The sequence below is a fragment of the Myotis yumanensis genome, unplaced genomic scaffold (genome assembly GCF_028538775.1).
Source record: "Myotis yumanensis isolate MYYU_CA2020_CCGP unplaced genomic scaffold, mMyoYum1.0.hap1 SCAF_10, whole genome shotgun sequence".
NCBI classification, from domain to species: domain Eukaryota; kingdom Metazoa; phylum Chordata; class Mammalia; order Chiroptera; family Vespertilionidae; genus Myotis; species Myotis yumanensis.
In genome coordinates this window covers 67,735,704-67,761,210 of record NW_027223761.1, presented here as the reverse complement: position 1 = coordinate 67,761,210, position 25,507 = coordinate 67,735,704, and the positions used below count along the sequence as shown (strand labels likewise).

Sequence of the window (25,507 nt, the reverse complement as noted above, 5' to 3'; positions counted from 1 at the left end):
GGATATAACAACAACAGAGGCATGAAAAACAACAAAAACATGATATGAAAACAACAGTGATGCAAACAATGACTGATAAAGTGATTAAACTTTTTCTAATATCTCCCTGTACACCACATTAAGAGTGAAAACACTTTCAGAGTGCTTGACTAATTTCCCTTGTGATGAAGTACTTAGAACTTTAATTGCAACATCACATGCTCTTCAAACTCGAGAGAAAGCAACATATAACTGACCATGTGCAAAAACGGGTTCAGGTAGGAATATGCCTACTCTGTCTAGAGTTTGTCCTTGTGATTTATTAATAGTCATCACAAATGCTGGCATCACGGGAAGCCATTGTTAAATCAATTTAAGTGGAAGGCCAGTGTCAGATGGGGACAAATTAATTCTTGGAATCAGAACAGCCTCTCCCTCTGCAGATCCTGTTAATACTTCAGCTTCAATAATGTTAGGTAGAAATCTTTTGATAAATCTGGTACCATTACAAAGACCCCATTTATTATTGAGATTTCTCAATAGCATGATGATTGCACCCACTTTCAATTTTAATTTATGACACGGCATTCCTGAAAGAGTAATACTATTAAGAAATTTGATGGGAACATTTTCCTTTTCAGCATCATCTGTGGAATCAATGGAATTATCACTCAAATATGTGTGAAAATCTCCATCGAGTATATCCAAATTTTCTTCATTTAATTTTTGAACATGCTCATTTTTTGGACAAAGAATTGCACGTTTAGATATATTTTTAATATTATCTATAGCAGTGGTTCTCAACCTTGGCTGCACATTAGAATCACCTGGGAATCTTTTTAAAATCCTGATTCCTGGGCCTCATTCTCCAGAAATTGTTTCTTTGTTATGGGGTGAGGCCACAACATTAGTAACAAAGAAACAGAATTAAAACTTTACAGTGTTTTGGACAGGTTCAAGCCTTGGACTGATGAGAGGGCACAGTCCTCTCATTGCCACATGCAAGTCCCAGCTTGGAGGGCAGGGCCCTCCCAGCACAATGATAGCCAACAGCTGTAGTTGTAAGCTTGAACCTATGGTCTGAACATGTGGCTCCACGTGCCTGAGTGATAGGCTTGATAGAGTTCAGGTGCATGTAGTTGAGTAGGACTGAAATCCAGGAGAATGTTGTAAACATTTTGGTCACGCCCTTACTTTGTCACATAGCATCTGTTATAAAATAAAGGCATGGCTGTGGGCGTGGTCGCTGTCTCTCAGAGAAGCAGTGTCCCACCGAGACCTGGCTTTCATTCTCTTGTCTGTATTTTCTAAGCCTTTCAGCCGCCCCCACTCAGGTTCACCCCTGGCCGTGCTGGCGCGGCACACTTTAATAAAGATATGCCTCCACACTCTCAGGGTGGGTTCCTGCCTCAAACCCCACCCTTACAGGAAATAGCTCTGGGAAACAGCTCGGGGGAGGGCGCAGCCATTGCCAAGACAACCTCTGCAGGACTGACTTCCTTCCACTTGGTCCAGGCGGTTGTGGTCATGATGAACCCCACCCATGGTTTTTATATAAGTAGATTAACATTTTCTGGTTAATGTGAAATGCTGTGAGTTTCTAAATGCTGGTAGAAAAGTTTTTCAAAGCAAAATAACTAAAATGCTTTAATTTTCTCATTAATTATACTAGTTTAAAATATTATTTTTAAATAACCACTTTACTTAGTCTATTAGTAAATTGATAAACTTAGATTTGAATTTTTGGTAAAATGTTATAAAACCAAGATTAAAAAATAACCCATATTATAGATATCTATTATATAATTTTTAGAACTGAATGACTTTAATTTTAAATATATTTAAGGTTCTTTTCAATGTTGTATACTATATGTCCTCTATAAATGATCTAGTTAAGAAAACATAATATTCTAAAAAAGTAAATAAATTAACAATAAACATTTCTTTTAAGGATCTGTTACTTAATGATTTTCTTCCTTCTCTAGTTTTTATCCCCCAAATAAATCAAGGGATAATGATAAACGATTTTATGAAAATAATGAGTAGTCTTGTTAATAATCTTTATAAGAATAGAAATCGTTATAATCTATTATTGTAAATAATTTTTCAAAGTCCTCACAAAATAATGTATGGACTATTGTTCTCAGATAGTTCTATTAAAAATGTATTATAGAATTTTAGCTTCAGCATTAAGGAGTACTAGGCCTGTATATATTACCAAGTTTCAATTTTCAATAACTCTTTTTAGGGGGTTCAAGTAGGTTTTCAAATACAACTCCTTCTTCACTAGAATGCAATCTCCAAAAAATACAATTTTCTCTTCTAAAAGAAGAGCCATATGATCATCAGTATACCAAACATGTATACAATGATCAGAGCATAGGAGTTGGCTGCTGGGTCAAGATGCCTCACTCAAATACTGGCACTTGGTGCTGGTTGTTGACTGGCATGCCTCGCTTCTCCATGTGGGCCGCTTTTGCTTCCTCTAAGTATGGCAGCTGGACTCCCGAAGGAAGTATCCAAATAGCAAAGGTTAAAGCTCTAGCTCTTCCCCATGAGTTTTCATCACCAGCCCTTCAAAGCCTAATTTTACTTTCTAAAGCAAAGCATTTTAGTTTCTCTAGTTGCACTCCAAACTATCTTTCCACTAAGATGAGTGTGTTACAGTGGGAACAACTCTGAGTGCTTTCAGCACAATTATATGAGTGGTTCAAGACCTAAGTGACTAAGTTCACATGACAAGGTACATTTCCAAATCAATAAAACCAGTCCAAGTGATGGTTTTTAGAGAATTTAAAGACTAATCCAAGGGTGACTGCACGCTATGATCAAGAGCAGAAGTGAACCTACCAAAGTTATCACTCGTACCCATAATGTAAATAAGATTATTTAAAATAACAGTTTGAATAGACATGTGACTATTTAATCAGCAGAATTTAGTTGGCAAATAATACATTTAATGTACCAACAGACTTCTGCATTCCAGATAGCCAATAATTTTTTTATTTTGTTAATGTCATTATCATGTGCTGCCTTGACATCTTATAAAATTGGGAGAATCTCAAAATATCTAATTGTAAGTTCCCCTCCCCAATCTGCTCATGCAGAGAAGGCCCCCTGACCAAACAATCCTCCTTATCATCAGAAGGACCAGATAAAATTCCTGTTTATCCTCAAGTAGCAGGTTTTGGTTCCCTACCAGCCCATGAAATTATTCAAACAACTCATCATGCTACAAAGCCTCTCTCCCACAGCCCCAATTGTTCATTCCTGAGTGCAACCTCAATATAGCCCTGCGTGTTTTCTTTTCCTGTGAGTCTATGTAACTAATAAACTGTGGATCTTATCTGTTCAGTGTTGAATGTTGTGTTTGACCACCTCATGGCCCAAAGTTAGAAAGAGGGAGCTTACCAATGGGGTAAACAAGAGGCTAGTGAGACTATTATATAAGTTAATACCTGTAAAGCTCTTAAAACAGGAGTGTATTATTTACTACATAGGTATTTGCTATTATTAGAATTACATAACACTGAATTCATAAAATGTAAACTAGTTCATAAATGTAACTAGTAAAAATGCTTAAACATTATCTACCAAGTTAAAGAAAAGATTTATATAGTACATTAGATGTAAGAAAACTATTAGTTGGCTCACAGAAGTCTCTTAATTCAGTATTTTGCTCAACAAATGATGCTGAAAATTTTAAATAGAAAACCAATTTGGAAAATAAAGCCATTTAAGTGAGAAACACACATTTATAAAATAATTGATTATATATACTCTAATGAGCAGATAATCATTTTCAATAATTAAAATTTAAATTTAAAAAATCATTAAAATGTAGAAAGTCATGAAGATTACATCTCTTGACCTTAAAAATAAGTATTTAATATTTAACTACTATTCTTTTCTATATAGTAGCATATTTATTTGGATGACTGAAATTTTTTTCATGCCTTCATAGTTGTTAAAGACAAATAATAACCTATGAATCCTTATAAAAAGTCAAAAGGGTATATATTTTTCATTTTTACCCCCCCTTCACAATTATTTAGAAAACATCTTTCTCTCCAACCACACATTAAGCTCTCTAAAAACTAGGGCATATTCTGTATACCTTTTTTAAAAAGTATGACTTTATTGATTTTTTTGAAATAGAGGAAGGGAGAGGAATTGAGAGATAGAAACATGGACGAGAGAGAAACACTGATCAGCCGCCTCCTGTACTCTCCACTCTCCTTACTGGGAATCCAGCCTGCAACCCAGGCATGTGACCTAACCAGGAATTAAGCCAATCTCTTCTTGGTTCATGGGTTGATGCTCAACCACTGAGCTACACCAGCCATGCTGTATACCTTTTTATTGTTCAAAAATCCTAGAAGGTAGCCCTGGCAGAGTGGCTGTTACTTGGAGCATCATCCTATACACTAAAAGGTCTCAAGTTTGATTCCTGCTCAGGGCACATAGGTTGAGGGTTAGACCCTTGGTCAGGGCATGTACAAGAGGAAGCTTATCGATGTTTCTCTCTCTCTCTGCCTCTCTCTAAAACAAAAAATCAGCCCAACTGGTGTGACTCAGTGGTTGAGTGTCAACCTATGAACCAGGAGGTCATAGTTCGATTCCTGGTCAGGGCACATGCCCGGGGTATGGACTTGGTCCCCCGTAGGAGGCATGCAGGAGGCAGCCAATTAATGATTTTCTTTCATCATTGATATTTCTCTCTTTCTTTCCCTCTCCCTTCCTCTCTGAAATCAATAAAAATATATTTAAAAGAAAAGAAAAAGAATCAATAAGAATAAACATATCCTCGGGTAAAGATTACAAAGACCCCTAGAAAGTAAATATTAACTGTAAAATAAAATAATTTCATAAAATAACCATCCTGTCTTATGTGCACGTTCTAATTGATAACACCTGTAGGTTAACATGCAATGTTCAAGTTATATATTTGATAAATTCATTAAATTTATACAGTCTTTTTTGTTAATTTAAAATTTTTATTGTTTAAAGTATTACATAAGTCTCCTTTTCCCCCCATTGACCTCTCCCCAGCTGCCCCCATTCCCCAGCACATGCCCTCACAACCCCCACCCTCTGTCTGTGTCCATTGGTTATGCTCATATGTATGCATACAAGTCCTTTGGTTGATCTCTTACCCCCTCACACACAACCTTGCCTCTGACGTTTGACGGTCTTATCGATGTTTCTCTGTCTCTGGTTCTATTTTTGTTCATCAGTTTATGTTGTTCATTATATTCCACAAATAAGTGAGATCATGTGATATTTATCTTTCTCTGACTGGCTTATTTCACTTAGCATAATGCTCCCCAGTTCCATCCATGCTGTTGCAAATGGTAAGAATTCCTTCTTTTAAGAAAACAGAAACACCAATAAGAAAGGATATATACATCCCTATGTTCATAGCAGCACAATTTACAATAGCTAAGATTTGGAAACAGCCTAAGTGCCCATCAGCAGATGAGTGGCTTAGAAAACTGTGGTACACCTACTCATTGGAATACTACGTTGCTGTATATAGCAAGTCTTATCATAAAGAGTAGAGCAAAAAATATTGTAGCTATCTTTTAAATTCAATATTAAAGAGAAAAAAGGAATTTCCTGATTAAATATTATGAAGTACCCTCTGTCCTATAAAGAAACCCTGGAATGACTGCTATAGCATGAAGGAATATGCTATAGAGACAGCTATACTATCTCCATTCATTTCCAGATGGTATATATCTATGTCTACACATCTAAGTTCTTATTAGCCCCCTACCCAGACATTATTATTCCCTTGGCAGGTTAGCCACAGCTTCTATGGGTAGCTATTAAATCTATGAGCTTTTGTTTTTATCTCAATGTACCTTTAATCTAATCCCATTTAATTTACCATCTCATTTGAATTTCCTCTGTGCACTATCCTTCACTTAAATTATTTGTTCTACTCTTATTATGTCAAAATAGAATTCTTGAATTTTTATCAAATACATGTTTACTATTAAAACAAACAAAAGACAATGAAGAGAAGTAGATGGTAATAATAATTTCCAGAATATCCACTACTAGAAATTAATACTTTAATTTTGGAGTACATCCTTCTGTCGATATCTTTTTACTTTTTTTTTTTTTAAATATATTTTATTGATTTTTCACAGAGAGGAAGGGAGAGAGATAGAGAGCTAGAAACATCAACGAGAGAGTAACATCGATCAGCTGCCTCCTGCACATCCCCCACTGGGGGATGTGCCCGAAACCCAGGTACACGCCCCCGACCGGAATCGAACCCAGGACCCCTCAGTCCGCAGGCCGACGCTCTATCCACTGAGCCAAACCGGTCCCGGCTCTTTTTACTTTTTTAAGTGCAAATAAAAACTTCACACCTTTAGGGAAAAAAATACCCATTATGGACCTCTGTTCTCTTCAATATGTAGATCTACATCTTAAGAGGCATCCAGTACTCCATTGTATTTATGTCAAATCATTCATTTAACCAAATTCCTTCTTTAACAGTAACCTCCAAGTATTAAGCATTTACTGATACTTTAAAGGTATGAGATGATTCAACTGGAAATTAACCCTATTCTGAGATAAGGCTTATTCAAGGAGAAAATAAATATAGAAGAGAACAGAAGAAGATTACAAAGGATAATGTATCATATTTTAGTTCTTAATGCAGCACTGGCCCTGACCTTCACTGAAGGCTGGGTGGCCCCACAGTGAGAAGCAATGGGCTGTGCCTCTGCAGTGGGTGTGGCTGCAATAGGGAGCAAGGCGGCAGGCTGCCCCCAGAGTCTTTAAGTGGTCCTTAGACCCCAAATTGCAGTTACCAGCTAGGGAAAAAAATGGCACAAATTGTGGTTTTGTTTTTAATCTTGTTATTGCTCCCAGTGTGCCAGAAATAATTGTTTAAATATAAGCAAGAATGACCCATAATTTTGTCAGTATTTTTATTTTTTTATGAGAGAATTGCAACCAGCACTAGGCAACCTTTTCCCCTAAAAATATACCTGAGCTTCTCAAGTTTTCTATTAATCTAAAGATATTACCACTTATTAATTAAGGGAAGGAATTGTATAGCATTTTTGAAATACTCAAGATAAAAAGTGCTGTTAAAAAAAAATCCCACACACAACCCCATATTATACTAGCTTAATCAGTCAAGCAAAAACTGACAGGAAATATTCGTATGCCTTACTTTGCCATACTGCTATTTTAGACCATGAAAATGCTTTTTAAAATTTCCTTTTTTATGACTCTCAAAGTCAAAAGCTGACTGCCCATTGCCATGGAGACAGTTCTATTTAAGGTACTATATTAGTTCTCTCCTCACAGAAAAAGGATAGGAAAGTGGTCAATAGAAAAACATCACTCTCCCGGGTTTAGAATTCAGTAGTATATATGCTTCTGGGGCAGCTGACATATAAGGAATTTGAAAGTGGGGTTGGGGGCATAATTTAATAAAGTCCCTTACCTTTCATGAGTAAGACCAATGGAGGTTAAATTTTAATATTAAGCTAGAAGCAATATGAGGAAAACTCTCATTACCTCAAAATTACATGCAACCAAATAGTAAAAAGAAATTACTTATATTCAGTATCCTAGATAGAACTGCAACAAACTGAAATAATCTCTCCTTTTCAAGAGCAATCTTTTATCCCTTTGCTTTATCTAAGGTCCATATGATATTCATTCCTTAGGTTTGTTCTGTTTTAATTTTCAGGCTTCCTGATGTGCCTGACACTCCATTTGTAATTGTAACTGAAGAGTAAGCTACCAGTTTTCAGGTGAAAAAGAATATCCATAATTTACATGTCTAAGAGACTCAGTACAATAAAAAAGACCCCACAATGTATCAATACTAAAACTATCTTTAGGAGAGACATTATCGTTTATTCTGTTTAAGAAAAAAATCCTTGAGAGGAATAAATTGCCAGTTAGATAAATAGCCACTGGGATGTACTAGTAAATTAAAGCACAGCATAGTAAATCTATCTATCTATCTATCTATCTATCTATCTATCTATCTATCTATGCCTAAGCGACTGTCACAACAGGTGGACCGGTTGCTATGATGTGCACTGACCACCAGGGAGAGATGCTCAATGCAGGAGCTGCCCCCGGTGGTCAATGCATTCCCACAGCCAACCTCCTGCGGTCCCTCCCCCTGGCCGGCTGACGATCAGGACTGGGTGAGATAGCCCCGATGGCCCTGATCACTAGCCAGGCCAAGGGACCCCACCTGTGCACAAATTCATGCACCAGGCCTCTAGTATAGTCAGTAATATTGTAATAATATGTATGGTGTCAGATGGGTACTAGCACGAAAACACTTTTATGTAAACAAGCAATTCCAAGAAAAACTGTCACTTGATTTCAGTCATAACCAAGCTTTCAAAGCCCATCTCTCTTCTTTTTCCTTAAGCTAAAGTTTAGAATCTAGCAACAATAAGACATATTTTTCTTAAGGTTAGAACATATTATACCTGAAGGTCCCAATTTATAATTATTTTTTTAAAAACAGGCTAAAGGAATCTTGAATCTCGCTGATTCTAGAGCTGGTACTGCCATTATTATCTATAAAGAGTACTATATTGATTTAATTTCCTTTTTTCACTATATTGCTCAAATAATTGACAATGCATACTGAAAATACAATGAATATATATAATTTTGATTTGAAGAAGCATTTGGTTAACAATCCTGGAACAGTGGTTCTACTTTCTCACTTGAGAGCTTATTAAAGTACCAATTAATGGGCCCCGCTTCCAGAATTTCTGATTCAGCAGGTTTGGGGTGAGTCCAAAATTCTGCATTTCTAACAAACACCCACGTTGTGCTAATGCTGCTGGTTCCAGGACCACACTTCAAGAATCACTGTCCCAGGCATTAAACAAGCTTATTAGTCTATAGAATTGTTATTCCCGGTTAATAAATTACTTCAATTTTTCCCAAAATGAACCACTTTCAATTAAACAATAGCTCTAGTCTCTGGGGGAACAAACAGCCAATTTGAAAAGAATATTAATTCAATAAAAAAAACCAAGTTAATTCCTAAAAATTGCTATCCAGTGGTTGGAGAACTGCTGTGAGTTACAATGATATTCAGGGAAATAAACCCCTGACCAGCAGTAAATGCCTGTGTCGCCTGTGAATTCAACTGGCCTTGAAAAGCAAGTACCTACTATAAAATTTTGAGGAGGAATTTAGTCTTTGAATGTAAATTTTTCTTAGAAACAACTGTAAAGCAATTATGCATTATATGTGTTCCAGAAAAAGGCATGTACCAAATTTCTGTGAGTCCAGTCTAACTTCCAACTGACTTACATCTTTATTTTAGAAATTCCTTATCTTAAATTCATCTACAACCATGGGAAACATCACATTATATTTTAGTTTTCAAGTGCTCTACAACTCATCAAATAGTTAATTAACCATAAACACTAAAATGCATTAAAATGACTATAAAGATAGAATAAAAGGAAATAGCTTTGTAGAACAAGCACTCTTCTTTTATAGTCATGAAATGCATACCTGCCACTGGAAAAGTAATGGAGGAGTTCTAGAGGACAAATTACTTTGTTTTTATGACATCAGAGTAACATTCATGAATGGTAACAGTGTCTTAGTAAAAGCTAGAATTAACAAATGCACACTGCCACAACAGGTTCAAATCTTAGAGGCACTAATATTAAAGAAGTAACATTCTGTAACTCATTGGTGGCAGGATCCTAAGTTAATTTCTTACTTGGTATTTTTCAAAATCCAATTGTTTCTAAAAATATCTGAAGTTAAATGGAGTTTTCATAAAGATAATCATTAATGATCCATTTTTTCCATTTGCCATTGTGGCAGATACACAAGAGAAAAAAACATATCAATGAAAAGTAAGATATTTTATAATAATTTATACTAATGGCTGCTTATACATCATGGGAATTTGCTTTTTAAAATATAGTGCATCAGATTAGTGATTACTTCATAAAAGAAGAATGATCATCTCTATCAATGAATGTATTATATACTCTTAATTCTCCCGTATATAATCACTAGAGGCCCGGTGTACAAATTCATGCACAGCTTCCCTCAGCCTGGCTGGTGATTGGGACGGCCAGGTGGGGCCGGCCAGCTGGGCGGAAGGACCATGGCCAGCCAGGGGAGGGACTGCAGGAGTTTGGCCAGTCACAGGAGGTTAGCTGTGGGAGCGCACTGACCACCAGGGGGCGGCTCCTGTGTTGAGCATCTGCCCCCTGGTGGTCAGTGTGCATCATAGCTACCGGCCGGTCATCTGGTTGTCCAGTCTTTAAGGTTGCTTAGGCTTTTATATATATAGATAATATACAATCATAACAGGAGTTGGTCAAAAATACTCCCTACAGATCTAGTTTGAACCACACATTATGAAAATGCATAGTTGTCAATCTTCATTTCAACGAAAATTCCGATTGAACAGGGTTTGAACCTTGCACAATGCACTGCCTGTGTCACTGCTCTGGGTGTCATTAGATCTCAACCATGGAAACATCATATACTGATACTTTTACAAATGTGCAACCCAGATAAATGGTCCCATATTATACTTACTGATTAAGTGCTCAGTGTGAAATTTTTAAAGCTCATCTCCATAAAAATATTTCGAGTAACTATCGATTTCCCATTTTAAAATTACTGACAGCCATCACTTCTGCTCATTAGAGATGTCTGCTTCTACTGAATTATACCCTCCCCTCATGCACACGACCCAACACCGACATTCATATATCTCTGTCTTCAGGTATATCCTACCCTTGATAGCTCCTAAGTATGTGTTTGGTTCACTTATTACATAGTGGCATTTCTTGAGTGCCACTACATTAATATTGGTTGAGGAAGTCAGTTATGGAATTAGGCCTTCAAGGGAATAAGACAATTATTTACTGTAGAAAAACTACTCTGCCTATCTGTAGTCACAGAATGTCTATAGAACTACTGCATATTATTTTCACCAAAGACCTCAAAAACAACATGGATAACAGAGTTCTGTAATCCTAACATGGGGACTCTGACCAGCATAAAACAGTCTGATTCTTGAGGGATTCATTTTGTACTAGGACATATCAATCCAAACCCTTCATATAAATTAGGTTTGGGAAAGAGTACAAATGTAACTTTCCATCCAAATTATATGGTATTTATCCAGGTACTATGTAGATAGGTCACTCAAATGAAAAGTTTTAACAAATGACAGTGTTTATCATATAGTTGCCTTTTGATTAATTTTGCACACCAATAAAAGTATAATTAGAATGATACAGGAAACCTTTTTTAAAAATAGGTACTATAACTATCTATATTTTAATAATGAGCAAAACACAATTTAGGAACATCACGTACCCTAGGCCTCTCACGCCAAATTCATTGCACTTTCTTTTATTCCAGGAGGTCAGCAAACTATGGACTGCTGGCCAAATCCAGCCTCTTTTTATACTACCTGAGAGCTAAGATTGGATTTTATATTTTTAAGTGATTGAAAAAAATGAGGAGAATGTTCATGAAAACTATATGAAATTTTCAGTGTCCATAAATAAAGTTTTATTGGAACAAAGTCACATCTCTTCTTTAATGAACTGGTTATGGCTGGTTTCATATACAAAGGCAAACTCGAGTAGGTGCCACAGAAACAACTGTTTAGGCCGTACTTCAGGCCTGAACCCTGAAATTATTTACTATCTAGCTCTTTACAGAGAAAGTTTGCCAAATCCTATTCTCTACGTTTTGTTAAGTGAGGGGCATAATCTTGAAGATCTCTTTGTGAGATCCAGGTGTATGCTGCAACTCACCACACTGCTTGGGCAAGAACCCTGATGTCCTCACTGTCTGTGTTCTTTCAGTGCCTAACATTAATGTTTGTTGAATGACTAAATAAATGAATAAAACATATTCACATAGTGTATGCGTGGCTGGTTTATAAATGTGTACAGCCTTTACATTTCTTGATTGCTTAAGAATATGAAGGCCATTAAAGGGTAAGAGCATTGAGACATAGAATAGGCATGTAATGGCAATCTATATATTTTTACCAAAAAGAGAGAGAACTGTTTCTACATTCTCATTTACCAAAACATATATTTTCCTTTGTTTTTAAGGGCACTAAATACTAAATAGGTATCTTGCATAATCAAAAGACTACTTATGAGTTCATGCTAATCTTGGGTGTTCAACAACCAATGCACTTTGCCTAAAGAATATTAGAAACTGTACCTTGTAGTTATTTTAAAGCTACACATTATAAAAAAAGCAGGGGCCCAGTGCAAAAAATTCATGCACCTTCAAAGGAACTGGGTCATGAGGATGCGGTGGGCACAGGGGCGGGTCTCTGCCCATCCTCCACACCCCCACGTGGCCCCTCCCCCTTGTCTGCCCGCAGCCCCACTCCCGCTGCCACCACTCCCATGCGCTGACAGGGGGCGCCGGTCCCACTCGCACCCACTGACAGCATGGAGCGATTGGGGCTGGCGGCAGCAGCGGGTGCAAGCAGCAGCTGCTGCCCCGATCGCCCCTCAGGAGGCAGGAGAGGTGGAGAAGCCCCAAGGAGCGATTGAGGCCTGCAGCCGCTGCTCGCACCCGCTGACAGTGCTGAGCCATCAGGGCCAGCACCAGGCACTGGCAGTGGATGTGAGCAGCAGCTCTGGCACTGGCAGCAGGTGTGAGCGCCAGGCGGGACCGCAGTGCGTGGGAGCAAAGAATTTTTAGTAACCACCAGAGGCTCGCCCTGATTACAGCGACTGGCACCTCACCCTGATTTGGAGCTTCCACTCACCTGCTCCACCATCCCACCACAGCCGATGCCAGCCATGTTCCATGCGCGCCCCCTGGTGGTCAGTGCATGTCATAGGGCCGGTTGTTCTGCCATTCGGTCTATTTGCATATTAGGGTTTTATATAAATAGATGTCTCAAAAGACTATAGATCATACTCCATTAGAAAATAAAACAACACAAATAGGTATTCTATACCCAAACTAAATATTCACTAATTTTATGTAATATATTATACAAAAGGTTTTGATAAAATAGTTTTCACATTACTTGGGGCTCAGTGCTAAGGTACCTTTAAGTTAGGCAATTTTGCTTTGTTTTCATTCTTTTTTTAGTGGAATAAATTTGCTGGGCTTGTTTTCCTTTATTAATTTATACCCAAAATTAAGTTATGCATGTTAAATTCCTTACTTCATATAAAAAGAAAACTTCCTGCAAAGTTAAAATTGATTATTTTTTTCATTTATATTACCTTAAAGACAATGATAGGTAGCAAAAAATTCGGCATCTAGTTTAAAATGCTGGGCCAGAGCCTTAGTACAAAGTGAACAAGGATAAGCCAGCTTAATGATGGCCCTGGATTATCCCAACACCCTGATTATCACCCAATTTTTATCCCTTTCTTCATTTCAACTCCTCTTTGAATACTGAATGCAACTGCATTAACAATTTTCCTATTAGACACAACAATAACCAAACATATCCTCAGAGTGATTATATTAAAAATGTTTTTGACAAAATCACCACCCTTTTTATAGTGTTAAATATAACAAATTAAGAAAGATAGCCTCCAGTGAATCAATTACTTAGATTTCAAGATGCATTTTCCCCTGGAAACAATGTTGTACCTAGTGGTTAGGTTTCCAGGCTAATCAGTAAATGCCTATTGACTATTACCTGCCATATTAATAATTCTCTGGAATTTAACTAGCTATTTCACTGTGTTTCCATGGAAAACTCTCAGGAGTTCTCATTTACATGTAGCAGAACCACATCTCCCAACAACATAAACCCTTTGTAAGACTAGAAATTCTTCTCTAGTTGTAGTAATTATTATAGGAGCTGTAAGTAGAAAAAGGCCTATGGAAGGATACCAGTCCCAGGATTTCCTTCCTTTACCACTATTTTTGCCTTAACACAGAAAGCAAAAATGAATGGTGGAAATGAGCATTCATATTGCTTATCTTCATAAATAAATCGTCTTTACTGCAAAAACTTTACTAGAAAGCGAAGGCTTTTCTTAGAGGTCCCATTCAAAAGACAATATTAAATTTAAAATGTTTCCAGACAGTGTCTTATATCACAGATACTATAGCAACACTATTAGTTCAATGCTATGAACTAATAAATGACTGATTGGCAAAAAGAGGAAGCCAAAATTTGCTGGGAAATTAGGCAAATTAGTGAATATTTAATTTGGGTATAGAATACCTATTTGTGTTGTTTTATTTTCTAATGGAGTATGATCTATAGTCTTTTGAGACATCTGGTATTAGGAAAGAATGGCCACATAATTAACAACAGACTTACAGAGATAAAAGCTAGCTAGAGGGGTCAAATTGTGCAATGAGAACTTCAATTTGTTTCTCAATTAACTTATTATAGCTAGAAAAATTTGCATTTCTAATGAAAAAATAAAGTAGAAAATATCTCAATTTGAAATCACTCCTATTATTCTCTCAATTAGGTCCTATTAAGTTTAGTTAATTTTACATTTTATATCTTTTGTATAAAAGAAAAACATATATAATGTAAGGCAATACAGTGTTTATACCTGTAAAATGAGCCGGGCTTTGAAACTCAGGTTTCAAAGTTCTGCCACTTATTGGTACTCTGACCTTAAGCAAGTAACTGAAGTTCTCTGGCCCTAGTTTCTTCATCCATAAAACGTAGTAATTCTTCATAGGTTCATAATAAGTAAATGTGATACACAAGTAGGGCTTAAATACTTAACACAGTCTATGGCACATAAGGAGTAGGGAAGCAACTGTTGTTATTGATATTATAAAATGCATTTCAAAGCTAAGAGTTACAGTACCAGAGAATTACAATAATATGCCACAAAGTCTAGCTTTAGTTAGCCATGAGGTACGTCTTACGCATCTCCATTATTTGGAAAGGCATTTCATTTCTTCTACTGACTAGTTCCATCTTTTCAATAGAGGAAGATGTAAAAATAAAATATCTGGAAACAAGAACATATACTTCCATTACAAGTAGCTATTAATTAGTAGAGAAAATAAGTCTTACACAAATATATACTTTATACTTGTTAAGAAATCTCTGGTTCAAGAAATATCACCCCAAACCAGCCATTTTTATAATTGGTCATACTTATTCAAATATATACTTAATACATTTGTTATGAAACATAAAGCTAAATGCCTGCCATTCCTTTCAGAAGCTTTGAGCAGCAAAATACAAGGTATTACAAATCATCATTGAATAACCCATAATATTCACGTGTCCCTCAGGAGGCAGTCAATATTCTGGCCCACAGACCAATGAATGACTCACTTCTGGGTGGATTTAAAAAGTAAAGGCTGGCTAAGGGGTAGTCCAGGCCTATGAACAATTCTCTGGTTCAGTTACCAAGGGAGTGCCTGCTGGCCAAGGATATCACAGCTGGCTTGGGATACTTCCAAAGTAAAGGACTTGGGGGGTGAGGAGGAGGGGAGGTGGAAGAGGAAATGGTTTAGACAGAATTCCATGGGGAAGTGAACCTTAGGAGATGGCCTATAGAAAATCTTGGAAGTTTGAAGGTATGCCTTGAACTACTCTGAAACAGCCATCCCTTACAGAATACTGGAAGATTCCATGAGGCAGAGCGTATGTCCATACCAAAGCAATGGCCATTTTACATTTCTGAGAAGAATCAACAGCCAATGCCAGTATCCTGACCCTCTTAATGGACTAACATTCTTGCTCCCTATCAGAACTCTGTCCAAAATGTGGTATAATATTTAAGTCAAACATTCCCATGGTCACAAATATGACACAATAATCCTTGCTACTGAACTTCTGAAAGTGTTCCTTATGAATAAAGAGAACAAAATATGGCTGTAAAGAACAGACATACCATATCTGACATATTTTGGAAAATGAGAAAAATTTCATTTTATTGGATTATATTGTATCCAATGTAAATATACTGCTAATATATGTAAGTGCAATATATATTTAAATCAAAATCCTATTTTGCTAAAAATAAATTTTCCATTAACGAGATCCCAAATAAGAGGCAACCTCAAAGGGGAACGATATTTGCAAATTGTTCATTCTAATTCAATGTGCTAAGTGCAATAAATGCAGTATACTTGGGTAGCATGGCAGTCCTGCGAACAGAGGGAGAAGGCAGAGTTTGAAGATTAGAGAAGACTGTCTGGAGCTGTCACAGAGTTTTAAAGAATTTATATGTACCACTCAGTGCTGTGAGGAACTCTGGCTGAACAGTTCTTAAATACTTTGGCTTTGAAACTCCTTCACACTCTTAAGAAGTATTGAAGACCCCAAAGAGCTTTTGGTTATGTGTGGGTTATAACTGCCAATATTTATTTTATTATAAATTAAAACTGAGAAAAATGTAAATGTTTGATTCATTTAAATAATCCATTAATGTTAACTAAAGTCACATATTTTTATACAAATAAATTTTCCAAAACAAAAACAGTAAAGAATGGCGTTTACATTTTTTGCAAATCTCTGTTTAATAGAAGACAGCTGAATTTCATATTTGCTTCTTCATTCAATCTCTGGTGATATGCTTTCAAGTGCAGAAAATATGGCCTCCCACAGATATGTAGTTGGAAAACAAAAAAGACAACTGTGAATATTCTTTGATACCACACTGAAACGTGACAAGTAGCTTCTTGAAGGTTAGCTGCCATGTTGAATCTGAAACTCCACCAGTAAACTTAACTTTCTATCCTGTTTTATTAAAATCCACTTGTCTGTCTTGTATGTTGAATGGATCTTTTATTTGATCCGTGTATGATTTTGATAAACATTTTCTCAAAAATGAGTCAAGTGATCCTGAAAATTCAAGAAAAACAACTGACAGTATTTATTTCCTGGGATAAAGAAGAATGGTCAGATGGCAAAGATTATGCTCATAGTGCTTACTTGGCTGGTTCTTAGCTGTAAAAGAAAGGTTCTGAGTAGCAATGGCTTTATATATTGATCATCTGGAAGATATTGATTATTAAATTATGCAGATCTTCATAATGTTGACACATTTTGTTATACAGCATCAAAAAAGCATATCCATTAACATCACCGAAGAGAAAGCCTTTAAGAACTGGGAAGCTTTCAGGCTAAGGATGGCAGATACACATTTTCCAAAATTCTACTATTTCCTTGAAAGTTTGAATTTCTTCAAGGCAATGAATATTGTCAGTTTTTTCTTTGAATTTTTAGCGTCACGTTATTCTTTTTTAAGATTTTTTTCCTTTTTATTGAATTTATTGGGGTGACACCAGGTAATGAAATTATACAGATTTCAGGTACACAATTCTACAGCATATCATCTGTACACTGTATATTGTGTGATCACCACACCAAGTCAAGTCTCCATCTATCACCATTCATCCCCTCAAACCCTTCTGCACCTTCCCCCACCTGAACTTCCCTGGGCAATCACCACACTGTCCGTGCCCATGTGTTTTTTGAAAATTTTAATCAAATATCCAAAGTTTGTTTTTTTAAATAAAAATGGGGTTACAGTTTGAAAACTTTAAAATTAACATGCCATAAAATTAACTTTTTCGTATGTGCAGTTTTGTGTGTCTTAACATATTTGTCTCCCTATCTCCACAGTCACGACATAGCAGTTCCATAGCCCCAGAAAATCCCCTTACACTGCCCTTTTCTAGTCAAACCTTCACCACCAATCTGTCCCTTTAGATTGGCTTTTTCCAGAATGTCATGTACATAGAATCATTGAGGATGCAACATCGGAGACTGGCTTCTTTCAGTGCGTAACATCTTTGAGATTCATATATATTTGCTTTTTATGGACAAGTTTCCATTGTATGGATGTAGTTTGTTTTACATTCACCCACTGAAGGATATCTGTGTTTCCAGTTTTGGGCAATCTATAATAATAAAAGTGTAATATGCTAATTAGACTGGGCAGCGGACCAACCTTCTGGATGTCCTTCCGGATGAAGCCAGCGCTGCGAGGGCCAAGCCCCTTGCACGAATTTCGTGCATCAGGCCTCTAGTTTTGAATAAAACTGCTATAAACATTTTTAAAAATGTGGTTACATTTAAAAAGTGGTTAGTTTAGCTTGTAACTAAAACAACTGCTCAAGGTTTTTTTCTATAGAAATGAGGAGTATGCTATGCAATAGAAGTGCTTTATATCCTTCTCATTTTGTCACACAGGATATTTTAAAAAGATGGACAATCAAGGATTAAGGTATTAATTAACATTTTAAATTTTTACTGCTTCTTCAAGGACACTCTTAAATATAACTGGCATTTTTTTCACTGAATATATGGTAGTGAAGAATACAATGATAACTGCTTGGTGCCACTACCTTAACCCCTAGAGTGCTGGGGAGCGCAATCACGCTCCTCCGGTCTTTCACCAAAAGTGCCGGGAGCGCTATCTCGTTCCTCCTGCAGTGTCACTATTAGATGCTAGTATAGTTCACTCTTTATTGACAGATGGCACCTAAGTGCAGAAAACAAATGTAGTAAAGGTTTCCTTAAGTTTTTGAATATGTAACTTCATTTACTTGCGATTCATAATTTTTTCCCTAAACTGCTGTAAAATCAGCAAAAATGCCTTGGCAATTTTAGCATAGTTCCTAGGATATTGGTTGGCACTCAAAGGGTTAACTTACACTATGGGGCCAGAACAGTTTTACTTCTAATGCTTTTGCACACAGTGAAAAAGGCAATAAAGTCTTGGTATGATTATAAAAATAGTTTGACCTCTTGATCCCCAAAGGGTATTGGACATCCCCCCAGGATCTGAAGATCATATTTGACAAGTGCTACTTTATCTTATTAAGGAATATAACAAACAACTGTTATAGAGATAATAAAAATAGCCAGCTATATCCTCTCCTTTCCCTCCAGTTATCTGCAATAATGTGTTAGGGTAGCTAAAATTCATACTTCCAACCAATATTACCTGAAGAGTTTTAGGTACCTATAGACATTTTCCAGATGTAACGCTGTGAGTGGGGATATTCCCTGAAAACCTCAACACTGAAAGAGACAATAGAAGTATGGAAATACGGTTTAGTTACTATAGAAGCAGTAATGAGAATTAAATGGGCATCTTACTAGTTATATGGCAAAGTCCACGCCACTTGAATTTTCTCAGTTTGTGACAATCAATTAAGACTACGTGAAAACACTCTAAAAATTGTAATGGTCTAGACCCGTGGTCCCCAAACTGCGGCTCTTGAGCCACATGCGGCTCTTTGGCCCCTTGAGTGTGGCTCTTTTACAAAATACCATGTGTGGGCGTGCACGTACAGTGCGATTGAAACTTCGCGGCCCATACGCAGAAGTCGGTATTTTGTGAAAGAGCCACACTCAAGGGGCCAAAGAGCCGCATGTGGCTCAAGAGCCGCAGTTTGCCAACCACTGGCTAGACCAGTGGCTCTCAACCTGTGGGTCGCGACCCCTTTGGGGGTCGAACGACCCTTTCACAGGGGTCGCTTAAGACCATTGGAAAACACATATATAATTACATATTGCTTTTGTGATTAATCACTATGCTTTAATTATGCTCAATTTGTAACAATGAAAATACATACTGCATATCAGATATTTACATTATGATTCATAAAAGTAGCAAAATTACAGTTAAAGTAGCAACAAAAATAATTTTATGTTTGGGGGTCCCCACAACATGAGGAACTGTATTAAAGGGTTGCGGCATTAAGGAAGGTTGAGAACCAATGGTCTGACAAACATAACCCAGTCCCTTCAAAAGAGCAAAAAAGGAAGGGATGAAGAGATGGGGGGAAAAGACAGAGACTTTTACTTCCATAACTTTTTTCCCAAATTAAAATAATTAAAAATTATTTGCTTTACCCTTGATTTGCCCCAACTTCTATTAAACACAATCATCCTTAACTATTAGTCTTTTCAAATTGAGTACCAATTTCCCTCAACTGTTAAAAGTGTCCAAAAGGCAATTTTATTTAATTATTTGAAAAACCAAAAGGTACTCAATGAATTATTATTTAAGTGGGAGTTGGATACAAATTTTAAAGTTTTGATCATTCTAACTAAACGCATATTTTTACCTCTCATTTATAGGCAAAAGAGGAAATGCCTGTATTTATTAAGGAAAAGTTAATGAATTGTTGAAGAGTAATACATTTTACTTTAAGAAATTCCAGGAACAACTAGATATATTTTAAAGTGGAGTGCTAAACTACATTAAGAAAGGTAGATCACTGTCAGTCTACTCATTTTCCAATAAATAAAAGGTGGCCTATTACAGTAGGCTATTAAGCAGTTAGTGCTATTGAAGTAAATAAAACTCTGCACCATAAGTTAAAGGTTTAAACATTTAAAAATTCTTAGTATGTTTAGTAGTTCCAGTGGTATATGTTTGTTGGTTTGTTGCATTTTTCCACTTTGCTTATATAGTAACTTATTTTGACACCTTTTTTTATGGGTTTATAAATGAAGAGACTGTGAAATGAGAAATATTGGGTTAAGCTATATGGACCTCATTTTTCTAGTCAAATTTGTCAGTTAATAGCAATTTTATATGGTTGAACCAATAGAATAGAATTGCTATGACTGTGGATTAGTGGTTGTATTCTACCTTGGTTAATCAGGTTTCTTATGTACATAATTTTGATTGTCAAAAGCAGTTTTTTACAGTTTTATTTTAAACTAGAGGCCCAGTGCACAAGATTCTTGCACTGGAGTGAGGGGTAAGGAGACCCTCAGCCACGCCTGCACCCTCTCGCAGTCCAAGACCTTTCGCTCCTTCCCCTCCCCCCCTCGCCTACAGGGGAGGCAGGAGAGGCTATGCTCACTGTGAACTCCAGCACCCAGGCTTCTGGCTGAGCGGTGCTCCCCCTGTGGGAGCGCACTGACCACCAGGGGGCAGCTGGTACATTGAGCATCTGCCCCCCTGGTGGTCAGTGCATGTCATAGTAACCAGTCATCCCACTGTTCAGTCGATTTGCATATTATGCTTTTATTATATAGGATGAACTAAGCAGAAATTAAGCAGTGAATTTATAGCAATCCAATATGCAATGGTTTGCAAGCTGTTTTTTATAGAGCCCTAAAATGCTTGTGTTAAAAAATGCTTGAGTTGGATTAAATTTTCAAGTATATTTTAAATTATTTTAAAATTATAATTTAAAAATATTGCTATCCCAAAATAAGTTTTATCAAATTTTAACATTGTTTAAAAAGTTATCTTTTGCTACAAGATTATTCTGGTACAGGGCTAAAATTCAATTCTGTACATCTCTACTTATATTAAATTTTTACTTGTGAGGATACAAAGTTATTATTATCAGTAGTTGTTACTTTGTCACAAAAACACATAAAAATAATGGTTTTGTATATTTACTGAATAGTTCAGTTTCAATATAAGATTTCATTTGTAAAAGGGATTCCACTGCTCTTCCCACTTCCCCCATCACCAAATAAATTGCTAAAACATAACTGCTAATGTAGTGATTCTGGAATTCACAAAATGTGAAAGTCTCTTTATTTTGGAGGACACTGAATCAAAATTTAAAGGCACTTCTAAGAATAAATGTGATTCTCATACAATATACAATTCAATTTTCAGATACAGAGTTAAACCAAATTATTTCATGTGAAGGTGAATCCAGTTCCTTTTGAAGATACCCCCAAATCAACACACTTCAACAAATTAAGCCACTTAGAAAAAGGCATCATGCCACCTATAAAGGTGACTCTTCCCCCATCATTAATGAGGATTATAACTGCAAAGAGTAATTTACACTGGGTGTGCATGAGTTTCATTCTTCCCAACAAAAATTCAAAATGCTATGACTCACTTGGTTATTACTAAACACATTATTAAACAGAAAACAGAATAAATGTGGAGAATCACATTTTGAGGGTTGCAGATGAATTTTATATACTTTGTATAAAAAGTTATATATATACTTTGTATCAAAAAGAAAACCATTCTATTAGAAATAAACTCTTACATGCTTTTAGAATGATAAAGAATTTAAAATGCTAAATACTTGATATTTTTAAAGAGCACTTAAGAATACTACTCTTAAAAAGCTACTTATGTTGCCAAGTCATGTCATAACTGGCTCAAACAATTCCATTTCCATCTAAAGCTATTTCATGCTACTGCATGAATCAATATTAAATATCTCTTGGAGTTGTTAAAAACTGGAATATTGGCAGAGGTATGCATAGTAATTAAACTATAAAAATGGTGAATATCCATTTTCCATTTACCTTTTTCTTTTAATAATGACTAGAAATGAGGATGTTCTTTCTAGGTAAACAGAAATGGTTTCCTAAAAGCTAAGAGAAAGATATAAAGAATGCTAGTAGCAAAGTAAGATGAATCCATAGCCATACTTCTCACAAAAGCAAAAATAAAGTCCCCTCCAAACATTTTATTAGCCTACCAAATTGACAGAGCCACTAAAAAAAAAAAAAAAAAAAATCAAAATCAATACAGTTCTCTATCAGTGGTTCTCAACCTTCTGGCCCTTTAAATACAGTTCCTCATGTTGTGACCCAACCATAAAATTATTTTCGTTGCTACTTCGTAACTGTGATGTTGCTACTGTTAAGAATCGTAATGTAAATATCTGATATGCAGGATGGTCTTAGGCGACCCTTGTGAAAGGGTCGTTCGACCTCCAAAGGGGTCGCGACCCACAGGTTGAGAACCGCTGCTTCAGTTGAAAAAAAAAAAAAAGGTATTTTAACCAGGCTGGAGTTTAATCAAATGTGTATTAAACAACACCTTTTTTTTTTTTTCACGTTAAAGACATAACTTACCACTTTTACAGTTAGGAAATAATTATTTTTTAAAAAGTTTAGTTCAGAGGACATCTGGCCCTGAAGCGAAAGAGTTAACACTGAACTAAGCAGATCTGCACTTCTGATCCATTACATTTCTCACAAGCTGCCCTACAATGAGCTGAACAAGTATCAACTGTAATTTGATCCCAGAGTTTATGGAAAAAAATAACTGCACATACTCAACGTGAACATTGAATAAAAATCTGTTTCAAGAAAAACATACTCAATAAACACAATTTAAGACATATTTAACTGTTCGATTAACTTCAGATCTGCAATCTCTTTGCCTTCTTCATGCTCTCCAATAAAATGGGGGGGGGGGGGGGGGCGGAGAGCAGCAGCAGCCCTACTGCAGGGAAAAGAGGCTTGAAAAACAACTTTGATTGGCACTTGGCCTGACCCACAGAGGAAGAAAAACAGTTTTTGGACAAAGAGCGCAAATATTTGAGCTTGCTTACTTATATGCTTGCTTCCTTTCTTTCTTTTTTTTTTTTTTAATATATAAAGAGCAATCCCAACTGAACTGTATTTAGAGAAGTGGACTAAAAAACGGTGCCCTATTCATCTTAGTCCTTCAGTCCCGACGCGTTTGCACAACTCAGCAATTTTAATTCATTTGTCCTGGGTAAACAGAAGCACCGCCACGAATGTCCCCACTTAACGACATGCAAAAAATAGGGTTTGGGAAAGAATAGATTGATTATGATATTACCCAGTAGCCAGTGTTAAAGTCTGATTAAAAGCTCTTCTCGGTCTAAAGCGACATGCCCCCCCCCCCCCCCCCCCCCTCTAACGGAGCGATTAAGCCAAGTAAGCCAAACAATACCGGAGTAAACTTTCCATCAGTCACTCCGGGAAGCAATAAACTGGTGGTGCGTCCGATTTTTCGGGACACACGCGAGCGGGGGAGGGGCTGCTAAAAGAGGGATCACTCCGGTTCACCCCTGTCTCCTCCCGCCCCCCCCCCCCCCGGCCCCCAGCCCCCAGCCCCATCCCTGCCGGAGGAACTGTAAGGTCGAATAGCATTTCCCATGGGCATAAAGTTCAAGCTGCTTTACCAATTCCTTGCATGATTGAGTTATAGGCACAAGACGACCATCAGAAAAATGTAAAAAAAAACAAAAAGGGGGGGGGTGTTAAGGGGAGAGAGCGCACGCCAGGGAGGCAGAAGGGAACCGAGTCAACAAAAACACCCGCAAGAGAGAGAGCCACCGCGAAGAGGGAGGGAGCCAGGTTCCTCCAGACCAGACCTGGCCGTTCCGACTTCACTCCGGCCTCCATCAACCGCACCGGCAGGAGAATCGAACAGGTCCTCCCCGCTCCCTGCCCTGCGCCCGAGAAGCCGGCTGGTTAGGTAAGATGAGCCGGAACACAGGACACAGCACCCCCTTACCAAAAAAATAAAAAGTTAAAAAAAAATCGCCAACCCCTCGGGACCAGAGTCTGTCCCCGCCGAGCCACAAAGCAGCAGCCTCCACCCCGCACCCTCCACCCACGCCCCCTTTCCCGGCCTCGGCGGGGGAAGGTGCCCGGGGTCCCTCGGAGCCTCGCTGCAGGAGCGCTCCCGGCCGGCCGAGCAGCCCGAGCCCAGGCCGGCGGAGAGCGCCCCTCGGCGCCGGACCCCAGGCCGAGCCCGTACCTTCCGCAGCACTTTCCGGCAGTTGGTACAGATCAGGTAGTTGGTGGCGGCCGACGGGCTGCTGCCGCCCCGGTTCATCGTGGCTGTGGGCACCGAGGGCGGGCGGCGGGCCGGGACGGGGCTGTCACTGCGGCCGCCTGCGCCGCTGCGGAGCTGGACGGTCCCCGCGCCGCCGGCCGCGCTCTTCCGGCGGGATATCGGGCTAGGAGGCGAGACGACCCGAGAGCAGGCGGCGCCGTCCGAGGCGACCACCGCGGCGGCTGCCGAAGCGACGGCGGAGACGGCGGCGGCTGCTCCTCACCGGCCCGTTGTTCCACCCGCCCCCATCCTCCAGACCCCCGCCCCCGCCTGGCTAGGACGAGCAGCCGCCACCGCTGCCTCCGCCGCTGCCGCCGCCGCAGCGCCTCAGTGCGGGCCCGCCCCTGCCTCCCCACCACCTTCACCACCTCACGCTCCGGTACCGCCCCCTCCCACCAATCGGACAGCTCCGGCCACGCCCCCGGGCGCTAGCCCGCCGCCTATGAGCAACTACAGCTCGGTCGGGAGCGGCGCCGGCCAATCACAGAGGCCGAGGATGCCTTGAATCTCTGGGCAAGTTAAGTTCATCCCGGCGGCTCAGTACTGAAGGGAGAAGGCGGGTTAGTTAGGCTGTGAGGTGGGAGGGGATACAGTTTGTGCTGCTCCGCCAATAGGAGGAAGAAGGTGTGTCATATGCAAATTAACCCTGGAAGTCCAGGCCCTCCCCGAAGCCAAGCCACGCCCCCTTCTCTAGGTCCCTGCAGGAATAGTGAGTGAGATAAATAGCTGGGAGCTAGAGCTTGCTAGTTGATCTAAAACTGAACTAAATATTTCATGATTTCTTGAGAAAGGTTTGCAAGGTGGCGTGGGGGTGGGGAACTAAAATTTTCATACCATCACGTCAGTGGGTAGGCTTTCTCTCTGCCCAAATGTTAGCTTAATTGTAAAGAAGACTGCAGTCACGTAGCGCTTTGCATCCAGGGAGCTCTAAGAACTTTATGCATCATTTATCGTGAGTCTCGGTTTGCAAAAGACCAGTTACCTGAGGCAAG

General features: G+C 38.4%; 1 protein-coding gene across 1 annotated transcript in view; it reads right to left on the bottom strand.

Annotated features, from left to right (window-relative positions):
- Nucleotides 1-24,758, bottom strand: part of SESN3 (sestrin 3) — a 59,167-nt gene extending 34,409 nt beyond the window's left edge. Inside the window, exon 1 of the mRNA XM_070425944.1 lies at nucleotides 24,438-24,758. Within this exon, the coding sequence (XP_070282045.1) occupies nucleotides 24,438-24,515 (78 nt within the window). The 5' untranslated portion in view covers nucleotides 24,516-24,758. The remainder of the gene's footprint in view (nucleotides 1-24,437) is intronic.
- Between the last annotated feature and the right edge of the window lie 749 nt (nucleotides 24,759-25,507).